At 60.4% G+C, this 15,845-nt stretch overlaps 1 protein-coding gene across 2 annotated transcripts in view; it reads right to left on the reverse strand.

Annotated features, from left to right (window-relative positions):
• Positions 1–2,646: 2,646 nt before the first annotated feature.
• The window catches only part of LOC308629242 (uncharacterized protein), a 38,228-nt gene continuing 25,029 nt past the window's right edge, over positions 2,647–15,845 (reverse strand). The window contains exon 2 of one of the 2 annotated variants that reach the window (XR_014017640.1): positions 2,647–2,831. Coding sequence is in view for 1 of the 2 variants with exons in the window: in XM_081256849.1 (XP_081112975.1) it covers positions 10,423–10,596 (174 nt within the window). In the remaining variant the exon portion in view is untranslated. Of the gene's footprint in view, positions 2,832–9,560; positions 10,597–15,845 lie in introns of those variants that run through there. The other variant, XM_081256849.1, reaches the window with a different exon arrangement.

The raw sequence follows: 15,845 nt of genomic DNA on the forward strand, positions 1-15,845 counted from the left end.
GGTCAGAAATCCACGAGCTTCGTGGAGGCGGCCCCCAGCCCGGGTCCCGGGAGCCAAACCCAGCGCCAGCCTCGAGGGCACCTGTCTGTCCAAATTACCTCTCCGGGAGCAAGCAAAGCATGTGGGTGAGCCTGCGAGCGTGTGAGCGCATGTGTGGCAGGCTGCTGGCCTCGAAGGAAGGGGCGCTGGGGTCTGGGACGAGTGAGTGGGGGAGCACAGGGAGGGGGCCACCCCCAAAGAGGTCACATAACCCGAGAGTCTGGGTCCTGTGGGGCGGCGGGGAAGGTGGGGAGGGGGGAGGCCATGCCAGGGTCCCTCAAAGGCGATACTACAACCACGGACAGGGGCTTCCCTGGTGGCGCAGTGGTTAAGAATCCGCCTGCCAATGCAGGGGACACGGGCTCGAGCCCTGGTCCGGGAAGATCCCACGTGCCGCGGAGCAACAAAGCACGTACGCCACAGCTGCTGAGCCTGCACTCTAGAGCCTGTGCTCCGCAACACGAGAAGCCACCGCAATGAGAAGCCCGCACACTGCAGCAAAGAGCAGCCCCCGCTCACGGCAACTAGACAAAGCCCACGTGCAGCAACAAAGACCCAAGGCAGCCAAAAATAAAATAAATAATTTTTTTAAAAAAATAGAACTTCATTAAAAAAAAACACGGGCAGAGGAGCCAGTTATGAAACCCAGATGTTCAAAGAAATCACAGGGGAGAGTGTCTCTGATGGACAGCAGGAGGCAAGGCACGGCACCAGCGCCCGGGGTTTCGAGTGCTTAAAAGGAATTTACTATTTTTAAATAGCTAACATTTACTGAGCATTTAGTACGTGCCAGGCACTATTTTAAATACTTTACAGAGAATAATTAATACCCTTAACACCCCTGTGAAGGTAGGCATGGTGATTTTCCAACAGCCTTACTGAGATATAACTCACGCACAAATCACCCACTCGGAGCGCATAATTCGAAGGTTTTTAGTACCTGCCTAGAGGTGTGCACCCACCACCAACAATCAATTTTAGAACATTTTCATCACCCCAGAAAGCACTCCTGCACTCCTCGGCCATCACCCCATTCCCCCACCCCTCCCAGCCCTGCTCACCACGTTTCACATAAATGGAATCACACACTCTGGGGCCTTGTGTGGAGGGCTTTTTTCACTGAGCACCACGTTTTCAGATTCATCCAGGCTGAAGCACGTATCAGGACCTCAGTCCCTTTTTAGTTGCTGAATAATATTCCTCTGTGTGAACAGACCACATTTTATCATCTGTTCATTGGCTGATGGACATTGGGGTTCTTTCCACCTTTTGGCTGTTGTGAATATGCTGCTGTGAACATGTGTTTCCCTTTCTTGTGGGCAAATATCAAGGAGTGGAATTGCTGGGTTGTAGGGTAATTCTGTGTTTAACCACTTGAACTGCTGGACTGCTTGAAAAGGAATCGATTTTGAAGATAAGAGAAAGGAAACAAGAGTGGTGCTTTAGGGCACGCGTCTGTGCTGTGTCTGGTCGGTGCCAGGAGACTGGGATTTTTTTGTCTCATTCATTTCTGCGTCCTCTGGCACCAAAGGGCTCTGTCATGGATGAGTGAGTGAATGAATGAATGAGGTGACCCAAGGGACCTGGGAGAAGAGGAAACAGACAAAAAAGGGGAGAAGTCTTGGTTTTCCAGTCCTCAAGGCGAGCTCGGTTTGGGCGTTGCCCGAGCCCATGTGCACTCAGGTGGGGCCTGAAGGAGACCCCGCCGAGGGGCTCTCAGCAGCTGTTTCCTGTCGCCCGCCCACCCCGGGGCCTCGGCTTTGCTCCGGGAAATCGCAGCCCAGAAGCCCCTCCTTCGCCTAAGTCACTGTCTTCCAGCCTCTCCCTTTGACAACACCTCCCCACGCTGTCTGAGAGGCTGTAACAGCCTGTTAAACAGCATAATGAGAGGAATAAAACCCACTGAGACGTGACCCAGCACGGCACACAAAACCTGAGGCTGCCACGGGCGGCCTAGAGGGGTTTCGTGGGGTCGGAAGTGCGTGGCAAAGACAGCACAGCCGGGGCGCGGGGCGGGGCGTGGCGGCAGCGGAGACGGCAGAGCCGGGGCGTGGTGGGGCCGGGCCGGGCCGGGGCCGGGGCCGGGGCCTGGGGGCGGGCCGGGCCGGGCAGTCCTCGGAGGGACCTCTCCGTCCTCCGCCTCGCTGAGTATGGGAAGCGCCGGCTCTCCAGCTGCACCTCCTGCCTCCGGGGCCGCGGGACTGTGCTGTCGGGTGTTACACGCTGGGCCCCGGGCCCCGCCGCCTCTTGTCAACCACCCTCGCAGCCGGCAGTTTAGGCGGCTTGGGGAGGCCCCGCTCGGCGCTGCGCCCCCTCGGCCCGCGTCTATGATGCAGCAGGCCTCCTCGCGGCTGCCCGCCCCTCCGCACTACCTGCCTGAGTCCTGCTCCTGGGCAATCCGTGTGCGTCAGTGTAGCACACGGTCTTTCCCACCATCGATATTCCCGGACCACCTGCCCTTCCAGAACCTTCCCATGAAGGGGTGGGGTCACCTGTGGCCCCTCTTTCAGCCTGGGCAGGCCTCCGATCGCCTTATGGATAGAGTGCAGCTGAGAGGTGCTCTTGGTCAGCGTGGCAGCTGTAACAAATACCACAGACCCGGCGGCGTAAACAGCAGACATTTATGTCCTCTCAGCTCTGGAGGCTGAAGATCCAGGTGTAGGCAGGGTGATTCCTCCTAAGGCCTCTCTCCTTGGCTTGCAGATGGCCGTCTTCTCCCGTGTCCTCACGTGGTCGTCCCTCCGTGTGTGTCTGTGTCCTAATCTCCCCTTCTTATTAGGACACCTGTCAGACTGGATTAGGACCCACACACATGACCTCATTTTACCTTAATTCTCTCTTTAAAGACCCCGTCTCCACCACAACTGCATCCTGAGCTACTAGGGGTTAGGACGCCGGCGCACGAATTTGGAGGGGGCACAATTCTGCTCATAACAGATGCTGTCTGATGTCTGAGGCTGGTATCATAAAAAGCAATGCGCCTGCCGCCGGAGCACAGGGGTGGTGCAGTGGGGGCCGGGCGGAGGCCCACGTGGAGGGGAAACCAAGGCCTCTGGCCCTCTGCCAGCACCCCTGCCAGCCACGTGAGTGCACCATCTTGCAAGGCATCCTCCTATCGTGGACCTGCCTTCCACGGGACTGGTTCTATGCCAGGCTCTCTACCTACACTGGCTCCTAGAGCTCCTAGAGCAGCCACAGCAGGCCTGTGAGGTGGGAGACATAACTGTCCCCGTTCTGCAGGGGACAGACTGGAGGCTCAGAGAGGGCAGGCCCCTTGCTCATGCCAGAGCAGGGCCCAGGAAAGGCTGAGCCCACGCTGGTCTTAACCACTCTTGGCCAAGCATTGAATCGTGCTGCCTCAGCCTGGACAATCCTCCCCTGGCCCCAACTGGCGGGTTCCACACCTGGGCAGGTACGGGGCCAGTAGCCAGTAAACATCCCCAAGGAGTGGTGGGAAAAAATTACAAAAGTTACAAGATGACACAGCCTCCAGGAGCCCCAGGCAATGGGCTGTCAGCCCCTCATTGGCTGTTGGCCTGTGTTACCCTGGGCAGCAAGGAGGGTGGGACCCTGAGAGGTGAGGCCTTTGGGTTGCCTTGGATCTTTCCGCAAGGTTGAGGTGGGTCCCAAGGACGCCGGAGAATCCTGGCACCAAGAAGGGCTCAGGGCCAGACCCCCAGCACCCCTCTCCCTCCCCGTGGGACCTTGTGGGTCTACGTGGCTGGGAGGGCGGGTGTCACAGGGGGGGTCTGGGGGTGCTCACCCACCCCCACCTCTCTGCATTTGCCTCACGTTTTACTCCTCTCTCCGCATGGCTTCCCCCACCCCATCTCTCTTCTTTCTCTGCACATGGACATCCGATTTCCCAGACCCCATGGGAATAAAGCTGCCCCGCAGCCACCTGCAGGGACGACCCCAACTGCTGATGTGATTGGTCTAGCTTAAGTCAGGTGACCGGCCCTGGTCCAATCATCAGGGCCCAGATGGGTCTGGGGCAGGATGGCAGGGAAGACATGACAGCTGGGTTCACCCTAAAGCCACAGCCCGCATCAGTGTCAGCTCGGTGCCTGGACTAGACCTACCGCTCCTGCAGCCACGTCCCCTGCCCAACCTCCCACCGCCATTGGCACAGAACCGGTCACACGTGGCTTCTCCCTGGATGTCAACCAGGTGGGCCAGGAGCGCACCTCGAAGGTCACGCTGAATATGATCTCTGGCCATCTGGCTGGAGGTGCGGTGTCCAGAAGCAGGAAAGCGATAGGACTCTTGGCCGGTTGGTCAGAAAAAGGAACATTCTGATTGGTTCTGAGTGCCTGACTTTAGGGACACTGGCAGATCAGAACACCCCCAGGGACAAGACGGGAGGCCCCGGACACCAGCTTAGGACACACGGTTAAGGAACTGGAGGTGGTCAGCAGAAGGGGAGGATGAGCTGGCCACCTTCAGACACCAGACAGGAGGGGGTGTGATTTGTACATCTTCAGAGGGCAGAGCACAATCAACGGAACAGATTGGACCCCACACTGGAGAGACTTTCCCACAGCCAACCCGACCAGCATTAGATGTGGCTGCCCTCAAGGTGGTGAGCTCTCCATCACTGGTAGTATTCAAGCAGCAAGAGGACAGCCGTGGGTCAGGGACACCGTACAGGGTGAGCAGTGGGCCCCCCACGCTCCCGCAGCTCTTCTCATCTGATGGCCGCCATCCAGGGCTGGCTCTGGGGAGAGAGCATCTCTTTCTCTCTAAAAATGAATCCTCACTTCTCATCATTTCTGTCATGTTGAGTCCTTCAGGAACAGCTGTTAAAAAATCACATTTGTACCTTCTCAGGAGCTCTCTTGAACTTGGAGTGCAAATTAACTTCATGTGATCTGAAATATAAAAGGTCGCTTCTCCCACAGATTAAACGCTGGGGGCTGCTTGCCAAGCTGGTGAGCGTATCAGGTCCTGCAGGGACGTCTGCGGGGACGGCTGGGCATCCACGCTGCTGCCACGTTCACGAGGACGGCTCCGCATCGTCCTCTCTCAAGGCCGTCTGCCCCGGTCACAACGTCCGCCCAGGCTGTGGCCTCTCCATCCCTGATGGCCCTTCCCTGCTGATCTGCAGCCTCCGGGACTTCCAAGTGTACTGAACACCCACACAGGGCACGCGGAGCCAGGACCCTGTCCTGCCCATCTTCCTGGCTTCTTCCTGCCTATGTTGTGTCAGAAGTGGGCAGGGCACAGCCGAGGGGCCTTCAGTCTCCCCACGCTGCACGAGGGCGGAAGCCCCCAAGTTCTCGTGTGTCCCCACACCCAAAGCCCCTTGGATGCCAGAGATCCTGGCTACTCCCCCCGACCCCATCCCCACCTCCCTGCCTCTCCACCGTCACCAGGACCGGAACTCCCCTTTACTGCACCCCATCCAGGATTCTCTCGCCCTCACTCATCAGCAAGACTCAAGGACATCACTGCCAGCCCTGGCCATTGAAATGCTAAATTGGAGTCCAGGGAACCGAGAGGATGTTCTCACTCACAGAGCCTGGCTGTCCCAACCATTCCCCTCGCTGTGAGCTGGCTCTGCACCCTGGGCTGACCTTTCTTTCACCTGTCTGTCCTGGATGGGATCCTCCCTCCTCCCCACCCAGGGGCCTTGAGGCAGCTCAGGGCTCAGCCTCAGAGATGGGAGGCATCAGGGAACACGAAAGGATGATTGTTTTGCTAGTGTCAGAATGTTGTGCCACTACACAAGAGCAGGACTGAGGGGGGGCTCATGTGGCTGGAACACAGTGGGAGGCGGGGGTGAGCTGGGCCCGTGGCCTCGTGGCTAAGCGTTCGGGCTCAGAGGTTGGAGAGGTCTGCCTCGTGGGCCTAAGGTGAGCATAGCCCCATGCCTGGCACCCACTGAGTGCCTGATGCAGGGTGTGGTGTGAGGGGGGAGGCCAGGGCGGGGCATGGACGCCTTTGGAGGGTCTGGAGGAGACTAGAAAGCATGGGGAGAACAACCAGGCCACAGCTCTGGAAGGGCCTGCGTCCTGTGCAGCTCCTTGTCCCAGGTGGAAGGGGAGCATGGGCTCCCCAACCAGTACCCACGTGGGCTGGGGGCCAGTTAGGGGCAGAAGCTCACAGACTGGTTCGTTTCCAATAGAAACGGCACCATGGCCACATGGGGTCCCTACAGGATTTCTAGAACCTCCAAATTGATCTCCATTTCAAATCCCAATTACGTGCTCTTAAGGAAGAAGTTGGGAAGATGCTGCTGGGTCCAGGAGGATGGGTCTAGGGGAGAGTCAGAGGGCTCAGTCCTGCCTGACTGCAGCCAGCCTTGGAAACAGCGGCCCAGCAGCCGCCAGCTATCGCCTGATTGTAGGGGCTGCTCTGGTGAGGGGACGAGGGAGAGGTGGCCTGCCCTTCCAAGATGGAAACTCACCCCCCCCAACTGACCAACTGGGAGTGGCCATCCGTGGAGGACTTGGGATACAGCTGAGGGACATTGAAGCCTGGGTGGTCCTCATCCCTGGGATGGGACATAGCATAAACCAAAGCCCTGTCTAAGGACAGACAGGAGGAGCCCAGGGGGTATAGTCTGCACGGGACCATGGAAAAGGCGGAGGGATCAGAGAGCAAAGGAGCATGGGAAAAGTCAGCCAAGTCCCTAACTAGCCAGCACTCTTGTCCTGGTCCCCTCAGCTGACCTGGACCCCTGACCAGGGGTGGAGGAGGCTGCGGCCACTGCTGTCTCAGCATCACTGCCGTCATCACCATCGTCACCATCGTCATCACGGTCACCATTACCTCCATCATCACCGTCATCACCATCATCACCACAAACATCATCATTATCATCTCCACCACCATCACTATTACCTCTATCATCACCATCACCATCACTATTATCATCACCATCATCATCTCCACAATCAACATCACCATTATCCCCATCCCCATCATCATCATCACCGTCACAGTCACCACCATTATCAGCTCCTGGTCTGCGCGTACTCTTTCTCCCTAGGCCTATGCACACGCCGCCTCCTCCTTCCATAACTCTCTACACAGCTTCACCTGGAGAAGAGCTACTCACTCATTAGGTCTGAGCTGAGAGAGCTCTTCGTGGCACTTTCCCCTGAGAACCCCACCCCCGTTCTGGGCACCCACGGCCCCTCTTTCCCCATCACAGCACTGAGCGCACTAGATTGGAGCTGTTTGTCGAACGTCTGTCCGTTCAGCGCGGAGGTAAGTCCTTGGAGGCAGCCGTGCGCATTCACGCTCCCCAGCCCTGGAGAAGGCCCGCTCCATAAACAGGTCAACGATCAGCCACTAAGTACCCCGATGGGCTGTGTTCCTCCTCGGACCAGGCGGGCCCTGGGCTAGTGTTTTACATGCACGATTTCTACCTCTTAGAGCACCTCAGAGTTCAGGCCTTGCCTACAAGGACGCTGCCATTCAGAGACAGGGACTGACTCACCGGGGGTGCGCAGCGCCTCAGAGGCCACGCCAGGATGGGAGGCCAGGCGACCCTCACCCCAGACGCAGCACTGCGGCTCCTTCTGCAAGGCTCTGGTTCCCAGTTCCTGACTGGGGTCTGGTTCGCGTGGCCTTGCCAGCGTCACTCCAGAGCCTCCCCTGCTGATCGCTACTCCGCAGAATCCCACCCCGCACACCCACAAGCTTGACACAAGCAGCTGTCAGTCACTGCCAGCGTGGTGGCACCATCATCAGAGCCCTTCTCTGGAGTCCTGAATCAGCACGCCCCACCCTGGTCTCCGATGGGAGACCCTCAGCCATGGCCGCCTGCTCACCAGATGTCCACTCCAGTCCTGCCACCAGCCCAGGTGTGGGACCAACCTGAGGCCTGGTTGAGAGTTCCCTGACCCCCTGCACTCTGCTAACTCAGGACTAACCAGGACTGTCCCCTGCCCCCCTGGGGCCTGCAAAACCGTGCTTCATCAGCATCCTCCCAATAGTCCCAAGACTAGGCCTAACCCCTTCTCCATGTGTTTGGGGCACGTGGCTGGGCATGCCCATCCCCAAGCACGCATCAGGCCCTGAAGGCCTGGACAGCCCTGGCTTTCTGAATCTTGGGTGGTAGGGGCCACACACACCATGCACACACACGTCCACACGCCAGGCACACAGCACCCAGGCAGAAGGCCCCCGGGCCTTTGCATCCGACACCTACTGAGCCTGCCCTGGTCCACCCTGAGGACGGCCCGCCGCCTGGCCACTCTGCTTCCCCAAATCTGCTCATCTGACATCAAGGGCTCCCAAGGGGAGAGAAACCCGGGGAACATAATGAATCCGGAGAACCTGCATTATTAGTTCAACCTTCTGGCTGAATTGGAGTTTACACCAGAGAGTCAGCCTGGCAAGGCAGCAGGGTGCCAGAAGCTTCTCTCAGATTTGGGGGAATCAGGACGGGAAGGGGTCCCAGAGACCAAGTGACTGATGAGAAATGGGGGTCTGGGGTGGGAGGTCGTCCAGCATCACGCAGCCTCTCCTCCTCAAATCCACCCGGGGATGTAGCAGAAGCAGAGGGACACAGCCCCTCAAGGCTGGCAAACGGCTTCCCTGCGGGGGGGCACGAGACCTCAGCATAGAACTGGGCTCCACCCCCAGTACAGCATGGCCGGAGGGACGGGCCGGAGGGACAGGGGCCGGAGGGACGGGCTGGAGGGACAGGGCCGCTCACCCCTTCTCCCCCCGTCTGACTTCTGCCCCACTGCCTTGTGAACGATGCCCCCACCAGGAGCTTCCCGTAACCAGGGCTGTGTTTCCAGGGCTGTGTTTCTCTCAGCCGACACAGGAAGGGGATATTGCAGCCTAGAGGCATTTGGAGATTAGAATGCTTTAATTAATTTTTAGTGATCAATGTTCGCAAGGCCTTTTGGAGATGAAAGTCCCGCGGCCCCCACTGTGTGACTCCACTAATGGAATAATAATCTGTATAATGGGTTAAAAACACACAGCCCAACCCCTCAGGGTCTGTGGGAAGCGCAGAGCCGCTTCCTGTCAGTGACGCGCGATACTGTCATCTGAGGAGAGAGGCTTGTCTGTGTCCTCACAGCCCTCCCCCAGGACTCAGGCCTGTTCCAGCCGGGCGGGCAGGCATCGTGGATGAGGAGCTGCCTGTGGGGGCCGGGGGAGGGGACAGTGCAGTGCGGGGCCCTGCCCCTGCCCCACCCCACCTGCTGGCCCAGGACACAGCTGCTCAGTGAATGGCAGCCTCCCATCTCACCTGTGTCCCCACCCCCCATCGTCAGGCCCTCACACAGCTGATTCCTCGTCTCCGTCCCCATGGCCTGCTCGCCTCCCCGCTGGCCCAGCCCAAATGTCCCTTCATCTCCCTTCATCAGAGACTCCCCAGGCCTGCAGCCCAGGCCGGCGGCCCCGTTACCCCTCCCACAGGCTCAGCCCCGGAGCACACATTACGGACCTGTTGTTCCCGGTTTGTTCCCTCTCCTGCTAAACGGTGGCCTTTGTGATCGTGTCACCACCATATCCCCACGCCCAGCAGAGCTCCCTCCCTGTCCTGATGGGCGCTGGCTGCTTGGGTGGGAGGGAGGGAGGGAGGAAACAGCACCCTTGGCCTGGGGCTCCGGCCCTCTTGCTGTGGGGCGGGAGGGGGGCCCTGGACCATCTCAGAAAGGCAGGAACTGGGGGAATAGCAGCGGGGGTGCCTCTGGGCTTGGGGTCTGCAGTCAATCAGGCCTCTTCTCCTGTGCGGCTCCCTGCCAGCCCTGCTAGGTGACAGCTTCCCCAGGCCCCGAGGTGCCCAGTCCGCCTGGGCTCTGGCCTTGTTCCCAGTCTCTGGAGGGCTCCTGCCTCCGCCCCGCCAGCACTCGGCCTGACCGACAGGCCCTGCCGCCCCCCTGACAACCTCCCCGGGCGCCGCTGCAGGTGAGCAGAGTCCCCCGAGGCCGAGGGCTCTGACGGGCTGCAGGGAGGACGGGACCCAGCCCCAGCCTTGGCTTCTGCTCCTTCACGGGACATCGAGCTTCCCTACCGCCTGCTCTGCCTGTGCTGGGCCCCTGCCGGGGGTGCCACCCCAAGGCCACGAGCCCTCTGTGCCATAGCTTCCTAGCCACTGGTCTCCTCTTCCCAACCAAGCTGGAATCCCACTCTGTTTGTCACCGTCCAGTTGACCTGGGGCCAGTCACACGCCTTCCTGAGCCTGGTTCTCTGGGGACAAAATGGGGACCGCAGGGGGTGTGGTCTTCAGTGTTCAACAATATCACCAGGGCACGAAGAGAGCTCCTGGCACGTGGAAGGTGCTGGAAAATGTTGGTCAGGCCTGACTAATCTTTCTAGTCCACGGTGCCTGGAAAGGGTGGACAGACAGACCGGGCTGCCTTCTCTCCAGCTGGGAGCGTGGCTTTAGCCCCACCGTTTCCAGGCAAAGTCCTACAGGTGGCACCGGCAGCTGCCACCCTCCCCACGCAGCCCCCACACCGCCGCCGTGGCCAGGTTCCTCCTCCAGAAGAAGAAGGAAGGAGGCAGAGGAGGACGAGACATTGGAGAAGTTGGCAAGTTGCAAGGGAGTGAGTGGATTTCTGAGAACCCCAGGTGCAGCTTAACCTACAAATGAAGAATTATGGTGATGAGAAAGAAGGAATATTTGGTGAGGCAGCCTTGGGGGAATCGGAACTGGCTGACGTGCAAGGAAAGGCAGGTTCGGGGAGACGGTGCGGGCGGGATTCTGCTCGGGGAGCGGGTGGGAGGGAGCGACCCGAGGAAGGTGCTTCCCCCACCCAGCCTCAGCCCTCCAGGTGCCAGGGCAGGACACCCACTCCTGGCCGGCGGGTCCAGCCTGGCTGACTTGGTCACCCCTCGTACATCACGGGCTGAGCGCCGCGGCCGCTCCAGTGCTGTTTTCTCAGGCCCCAGCGTCCCCACCCCCGCCAGAGTCAGGGGCTCCCGGCCCCAGCCCATGGTGGGGGGGCATCACGCCCAGCACTCTCGTGGCCGGGACTCTGGGGGAACTGCCTGCAGGTACGGCCACAGTGGTTCTCTCCACCAAGATGCAGTCTGTTTCCCCTCCCTTTGCCACTGGCATGGCGTGGGATGGATGTTACCCATTCCCAAGTTTGACGCGAGAAGGCCCTGGAAGGCTCCCCCGATCGGCCCTGTCCCAGTAAGGAAGCTGGTCCAGCCTTCCGAGGGCAGGGGCCCCGGGAAGGGAGCCGGCCCAGCACCACGGCCTTGAGAAGGAGGCTCCCAGGACGCTGCCACAGGTGGGTGAGCCCTGCTACACCAGAGGGAACCACCAGCCCTTCTCTGCCTGGTCCTCTGGGAAGCCGCCTGCCCCCAGCCCCCAGCCCTGCCGACTTTGATCCGTGTGGGCATAACCTCGGGCCCTTGGAGGTGAGTCTACGGCCCCTCTCGTCACCCGGCTGACTGACAGCCAGGCGAGAGGCCTGCAGGAGTTCCCGCTGAATCCTCTCTACATCCTGGGGGGGCAGCTGTGCTAGTTCCCCCCACCTCCCAAGGGAGGGCATTTGAGAGCTCAGGTCACAGAGCTCCTGGACGGCAGAGCCCAGACTCACACCCAGGCCGCCTGTGTCCTCTGAAACCACACCCCCCTTGGCCAGACCTGAGGACCACAGCCCCGCCCTCTCCAGAGGCTTCCAGCCCCTGCTTTCACTTCTCAGGCCCCTTTTGCTTCCCACCCGTCCTCCCAGACCCCAGACCCCGGGCCCCCAGCTCCCCTCTCCTCCACCACCTGCCATCTCTTCTGCTGGCTCCCCATTTGCTACGCGACCCAAGGTGTCCAGGCAACCTCTCTCTGCACAGCACGGCGGGGCGGACCAAAGATGCTGCGAGTCCTTGCCCTCCTCCTGTTGATGTGGAGCCTGCACCCCCTCCCCTTAATCTGTGGGCTCAAGAGTGTATGGCGGGGGACCTTCCCTGGTGGTCCAGTGGTTAGGACTCCACATTTCCACTTCAGGGGGCATGGATTGGCTCCTTGACCAGGGAACTAAGATCCCACATGCCATGTGGCACGGCCAAAAAAAAAAAAAAGAGCGTACGGGGACTCAGACTCAGATACGTGTACACCCATGGTCACAGCGCCATTATTCACCGTAGCCAAAAAGTGAAACAACCCCAAGTGACCATCAGTGGATGAATGGATAATAAAATGTGGTCCATCCACACCAGCCTTAAAAAGGAAGGAACTTCTGACACCTGCTACAGCATGGATGAACCTGGAAGACATGAGGCTCAGTGAAATAAGCCAGTCACAGAAGGACAAACACTGCCCCAGGTGGCCTCTCATCAATGCCACGTGGAGCAGAACCGCCCACCTGAGCCCAGCCCGGATTCCTGACCCACAAAGTCATGAGCTATAGTAAAATCGTTGTTGTATGGTTTGTCATATAGCAAACTGGAACACACAGCGACAGACCATCCAGATACCAACCCACGACACGACTGACCCTTTCCTGGGGCCCAGAGCATGCGGGCAGCTGGGGGCATTCAGGTGAGTTAGAAACAAACCCTTCCCTGGGGGGCTCACGGCCTGGTGGGACAGGAGCCTAATGAAGGGTGGGACCCAGCTGGAGAAAAGGATGGAAGGCTTCTTGGTGTGGCTGCTTTGGGCTCTGACCCAGTCAAGACTCTCTGAGCCTCAGTTTTTCCATCTGGTGTCTCCTCCTGGTGACATGAGGACCATGAGACATCCCAGGAGGAGATGGTCCAGGACACAGATACTCACCAGCGCCTGATGGAGCTGGTGTAGAAATACCTCCAGTACCTGGAGGGGGATGGCTTTGAGGGATGCTCCACAGTGTCGCCCCGGGCCCTGAGCAGGGGGGGGCCGCAGCCGTCCACTTACTGCCCCCTGCCCTGAGAGCAGCTTCCAGTGACAGCACTCCTTCTCAGACCCTCCTCTCAGGGCTGGCTTCCAGGGAGACCCCCAAGTCTCTCCCAGGACAGCCCTGCTGCCTGTCTTGCTCAGGGAGGTACAGGGTTGGGTGCAGAAGCAGACAGGTCTGCAGTCAGTCCTTCAGCGGAGCAGCTGTGCAGCCCCGGACAACCGCTCTAGAAAGGTCACCTAACCTCTCTGAGCCTTAACAAATCGATGTCTATAGACGGAGGGCTTGGCTCCTGGGTCACTACCAGTGTCTTCCTCGTGTGGCCCTCAACGGTGGTCCCTGCTCTGCCCCTGGTGCGCTGTGTGACCTTGGGGGCACTCCTTCCCCTCTCTGGGCCTCAGATTCCCCCAGGTTCAGGTAAGGGATCAGCCTAAGCTGCTGAGACCCACTGAGCTCTTAGAGCACAGGGTATTCGCTTAGGAAATACCACCCAGGGGGACGCTTGTCTATGGCTCTGGTTCCTCTCCTGGAAGAGATGGAAGGACAAGCCCGCTGGTTCTGGGGTGCCCCTGGGTGGGGAGCATGGAGAGGATCTTTGCCCCGGGACCCTTTGCCCACCCTCCCCTGCTCTGGGCTCCTACATCAGCGATGGGGAAGGACGGCCAGCACTCCAGCCCTCTTGGCAATCTCGGGGCACGGCGGGTACTCCTTGGCGGGCACCCCCACCCCTTGCTCGCCTCCGCTGACCTCGGTCGCTCTAGCCTGTGGCCCGGGCCCTCCAGCTCCACCCAGAACTCTCTTATCCTCGGTGCCTGCTCTGTGCCAGAGAGCCTGCTGGCTGGGAGGGGGGCACCCGGGGAGCAGCCCTGTGCCCGCCCACGGCCCCAGGCACAAGCCCCAGAGTCGATGCCCAGGACGGGCTAGGAGGACACAGGACGGGGGAGAGGAACCAGCCGGGCGTCTGACCCCAGGGCAGGAGAGCGGCAAACTGCCAGGTCTGCTCATCCAGGGCGGCCCCGCAGCACCATCCATCATTCCCAGCTGCCTGGAGAGAGAGCCTAGCTCTGGGCAGTGCGCTCTGCCAGCCCGCGGACCCCACCTGCCCTCCCTGTGACCTTGGCGCCCAAGTGCACAAGTCACAGGGCCTCGCAGACTATGCAGCCCACCCCGGAGGCGGCAAGAGGGAAGGTGGGTGTTCCCAGTTTGTGGATGGGAAAACTGAGGCATGGGGAGGTGGATGCCTTTAGGGTCCTTCCAGGGGGATGACTGCAGGAGAGCAGGTCACCCAAACTCATTTAGGAGTGACCATTTCCTGAGCAGAACCACAGGTGGTCAACATAGAGCATGGATCAGAACCTGGGTCTCTGGACCCTCAACGCAGTGCTCACCCCCCAAGCCACGCTGCACCAGGGAACCAGCCCCCCAAGGCTGCCATGCCCTCCCTAGGCGGGAGGGGGCCTGGGTGCTCGGAGAAGGGCGGGGGGGTGGAGGGCAGGAGTGGCCGTCACCCTAATGAAGCCATCTCGCCACCGTAATGAAGACCTCATGTACCTCCAATGACACTTAGCAAATCCGGGCACAAATAAATAACCCTAGTCCAATTGAATCAACCTTCAACTGATCGGCACAGCTAAACAAATTATCCCGAGGCCCGGACGAGATTAAAAGACCAGGCAGGCGCAGGCTGGGATCATTCGGCAGGCGGGTTCATGGGGTTTAATGAGTTTACGCCAAATCCCCCGGTGTTCATGTCTCTGGTTTCAGGCCACTCCGCTCCCAGAGTGCAGGCTTTCGGGGGCCTCGGCCCTGGGGGCTGCGGAGGGAAACCAGACACACGGCGGCGGGAGAGAAGCGGGTAGAGGACTGGCCGGGAGCAGGGACGCCCTTCCGGTACAGGAGAGAAGGTGCAGGAGGCTGTTGCTGGACTGCCCCCTGGTGATGGAGCCAAGTCTGACGTGCAGGGGGGTGGGCAGGAGCTGGCGGCAGACCCACCCCTCTCCTCACCCTGCAGTGCCACGGCCCACACACCCACATCCAGACCCGGGCCCCCCAGGAGGGGCCTGCCCTGCAGGGCCTCGTCCCAGAGGGAGTCCCCCTGCCCCCAGCCCTGTGCAGGGGCGCTGGAGCCTCCCCGGACACGTGGTGGATGGAGAAGCCCCTCTAAGGCCCCAAGGCGACGCGAGGCCCAGTGTGTGGACAACCTTAACAGTCTGGGGCGGACCACTGCCAGCATCCTCGCCAGCGTCCCAGCTGCGCGCTGCAAAGCCTGCTGTCCTCCCAGGACCAGGACACAGCCAGCCTGACACTCGCTGTGGGGAGGGAAAGGCTTGGGCCTCAGCTCCGCCAGCGGCGGCAGCGGGGCTCAGGGCTCCTGGCCAGCCGTGGCGGCGGGAGCGGGGAAGGTGAGCTGAGCAGGAACGCAGAGAGCTTGCCTCCCAGGGCGGGTGCCCGGGACGTCGTCGGGGGATCGCTGGTGGCAGCTGACTGGCCGCCCAGGAGGGTGCAGCAGAACCGCAGCCTGGATGAATTAAAAAGCCCCCACTGTCCGCCAGGACAGCCGGATGCCAAGAGCCGGGACAGAGGTACCTGCATGGCCCCACTCGCCCCCAGCGTCCAGAGGGGAGGACGGACGTGAGGCGCAGCAGAACAAGGGTCCCTCCAGGGGCTGTGCCCACGGGGTCCCCGCGCCACAGCCTCACTTTCCGATGTCACTCGTGTGTCTTTACGAAAGAGCCAGCAGTGCCCAGGAGGTGGAGTGGGGGCCGTGCCCTTCGTGGGGGGCTGGCGGTTAGGAACCACTTGAAAACAAGGGGGCAGGACTGTCAGCTGACGAGTGATGGCGGTTCATTCCCAAGGGAGCTCATCCCTAGCGGAGGTGGCAAGTCAGGCAGAGAGGGTGGTGGGCGGACGGGGCCACCGGCGCACGAGGAGGGACCGGAAACACACACGCGCACAGGTACACGCACATGCAAACACTTACACACGCATGCCTGCGCAGCTCACCCCCTCAGC

The sequence above is a fragment of the Mesoplodon bidens genome (genome assembly GCF_964165515.1).
Source record: "Mesoplodon bidens genome assembly, chromosome: 15".
Classification (NCBI taxonomy): domain Eukaryota; kingdom Metazoa; phylum Chordata; class Mammalia; order Artiodactyla; family Ziphiidae; genus Mesoplodon; species Mesoplodon bidens.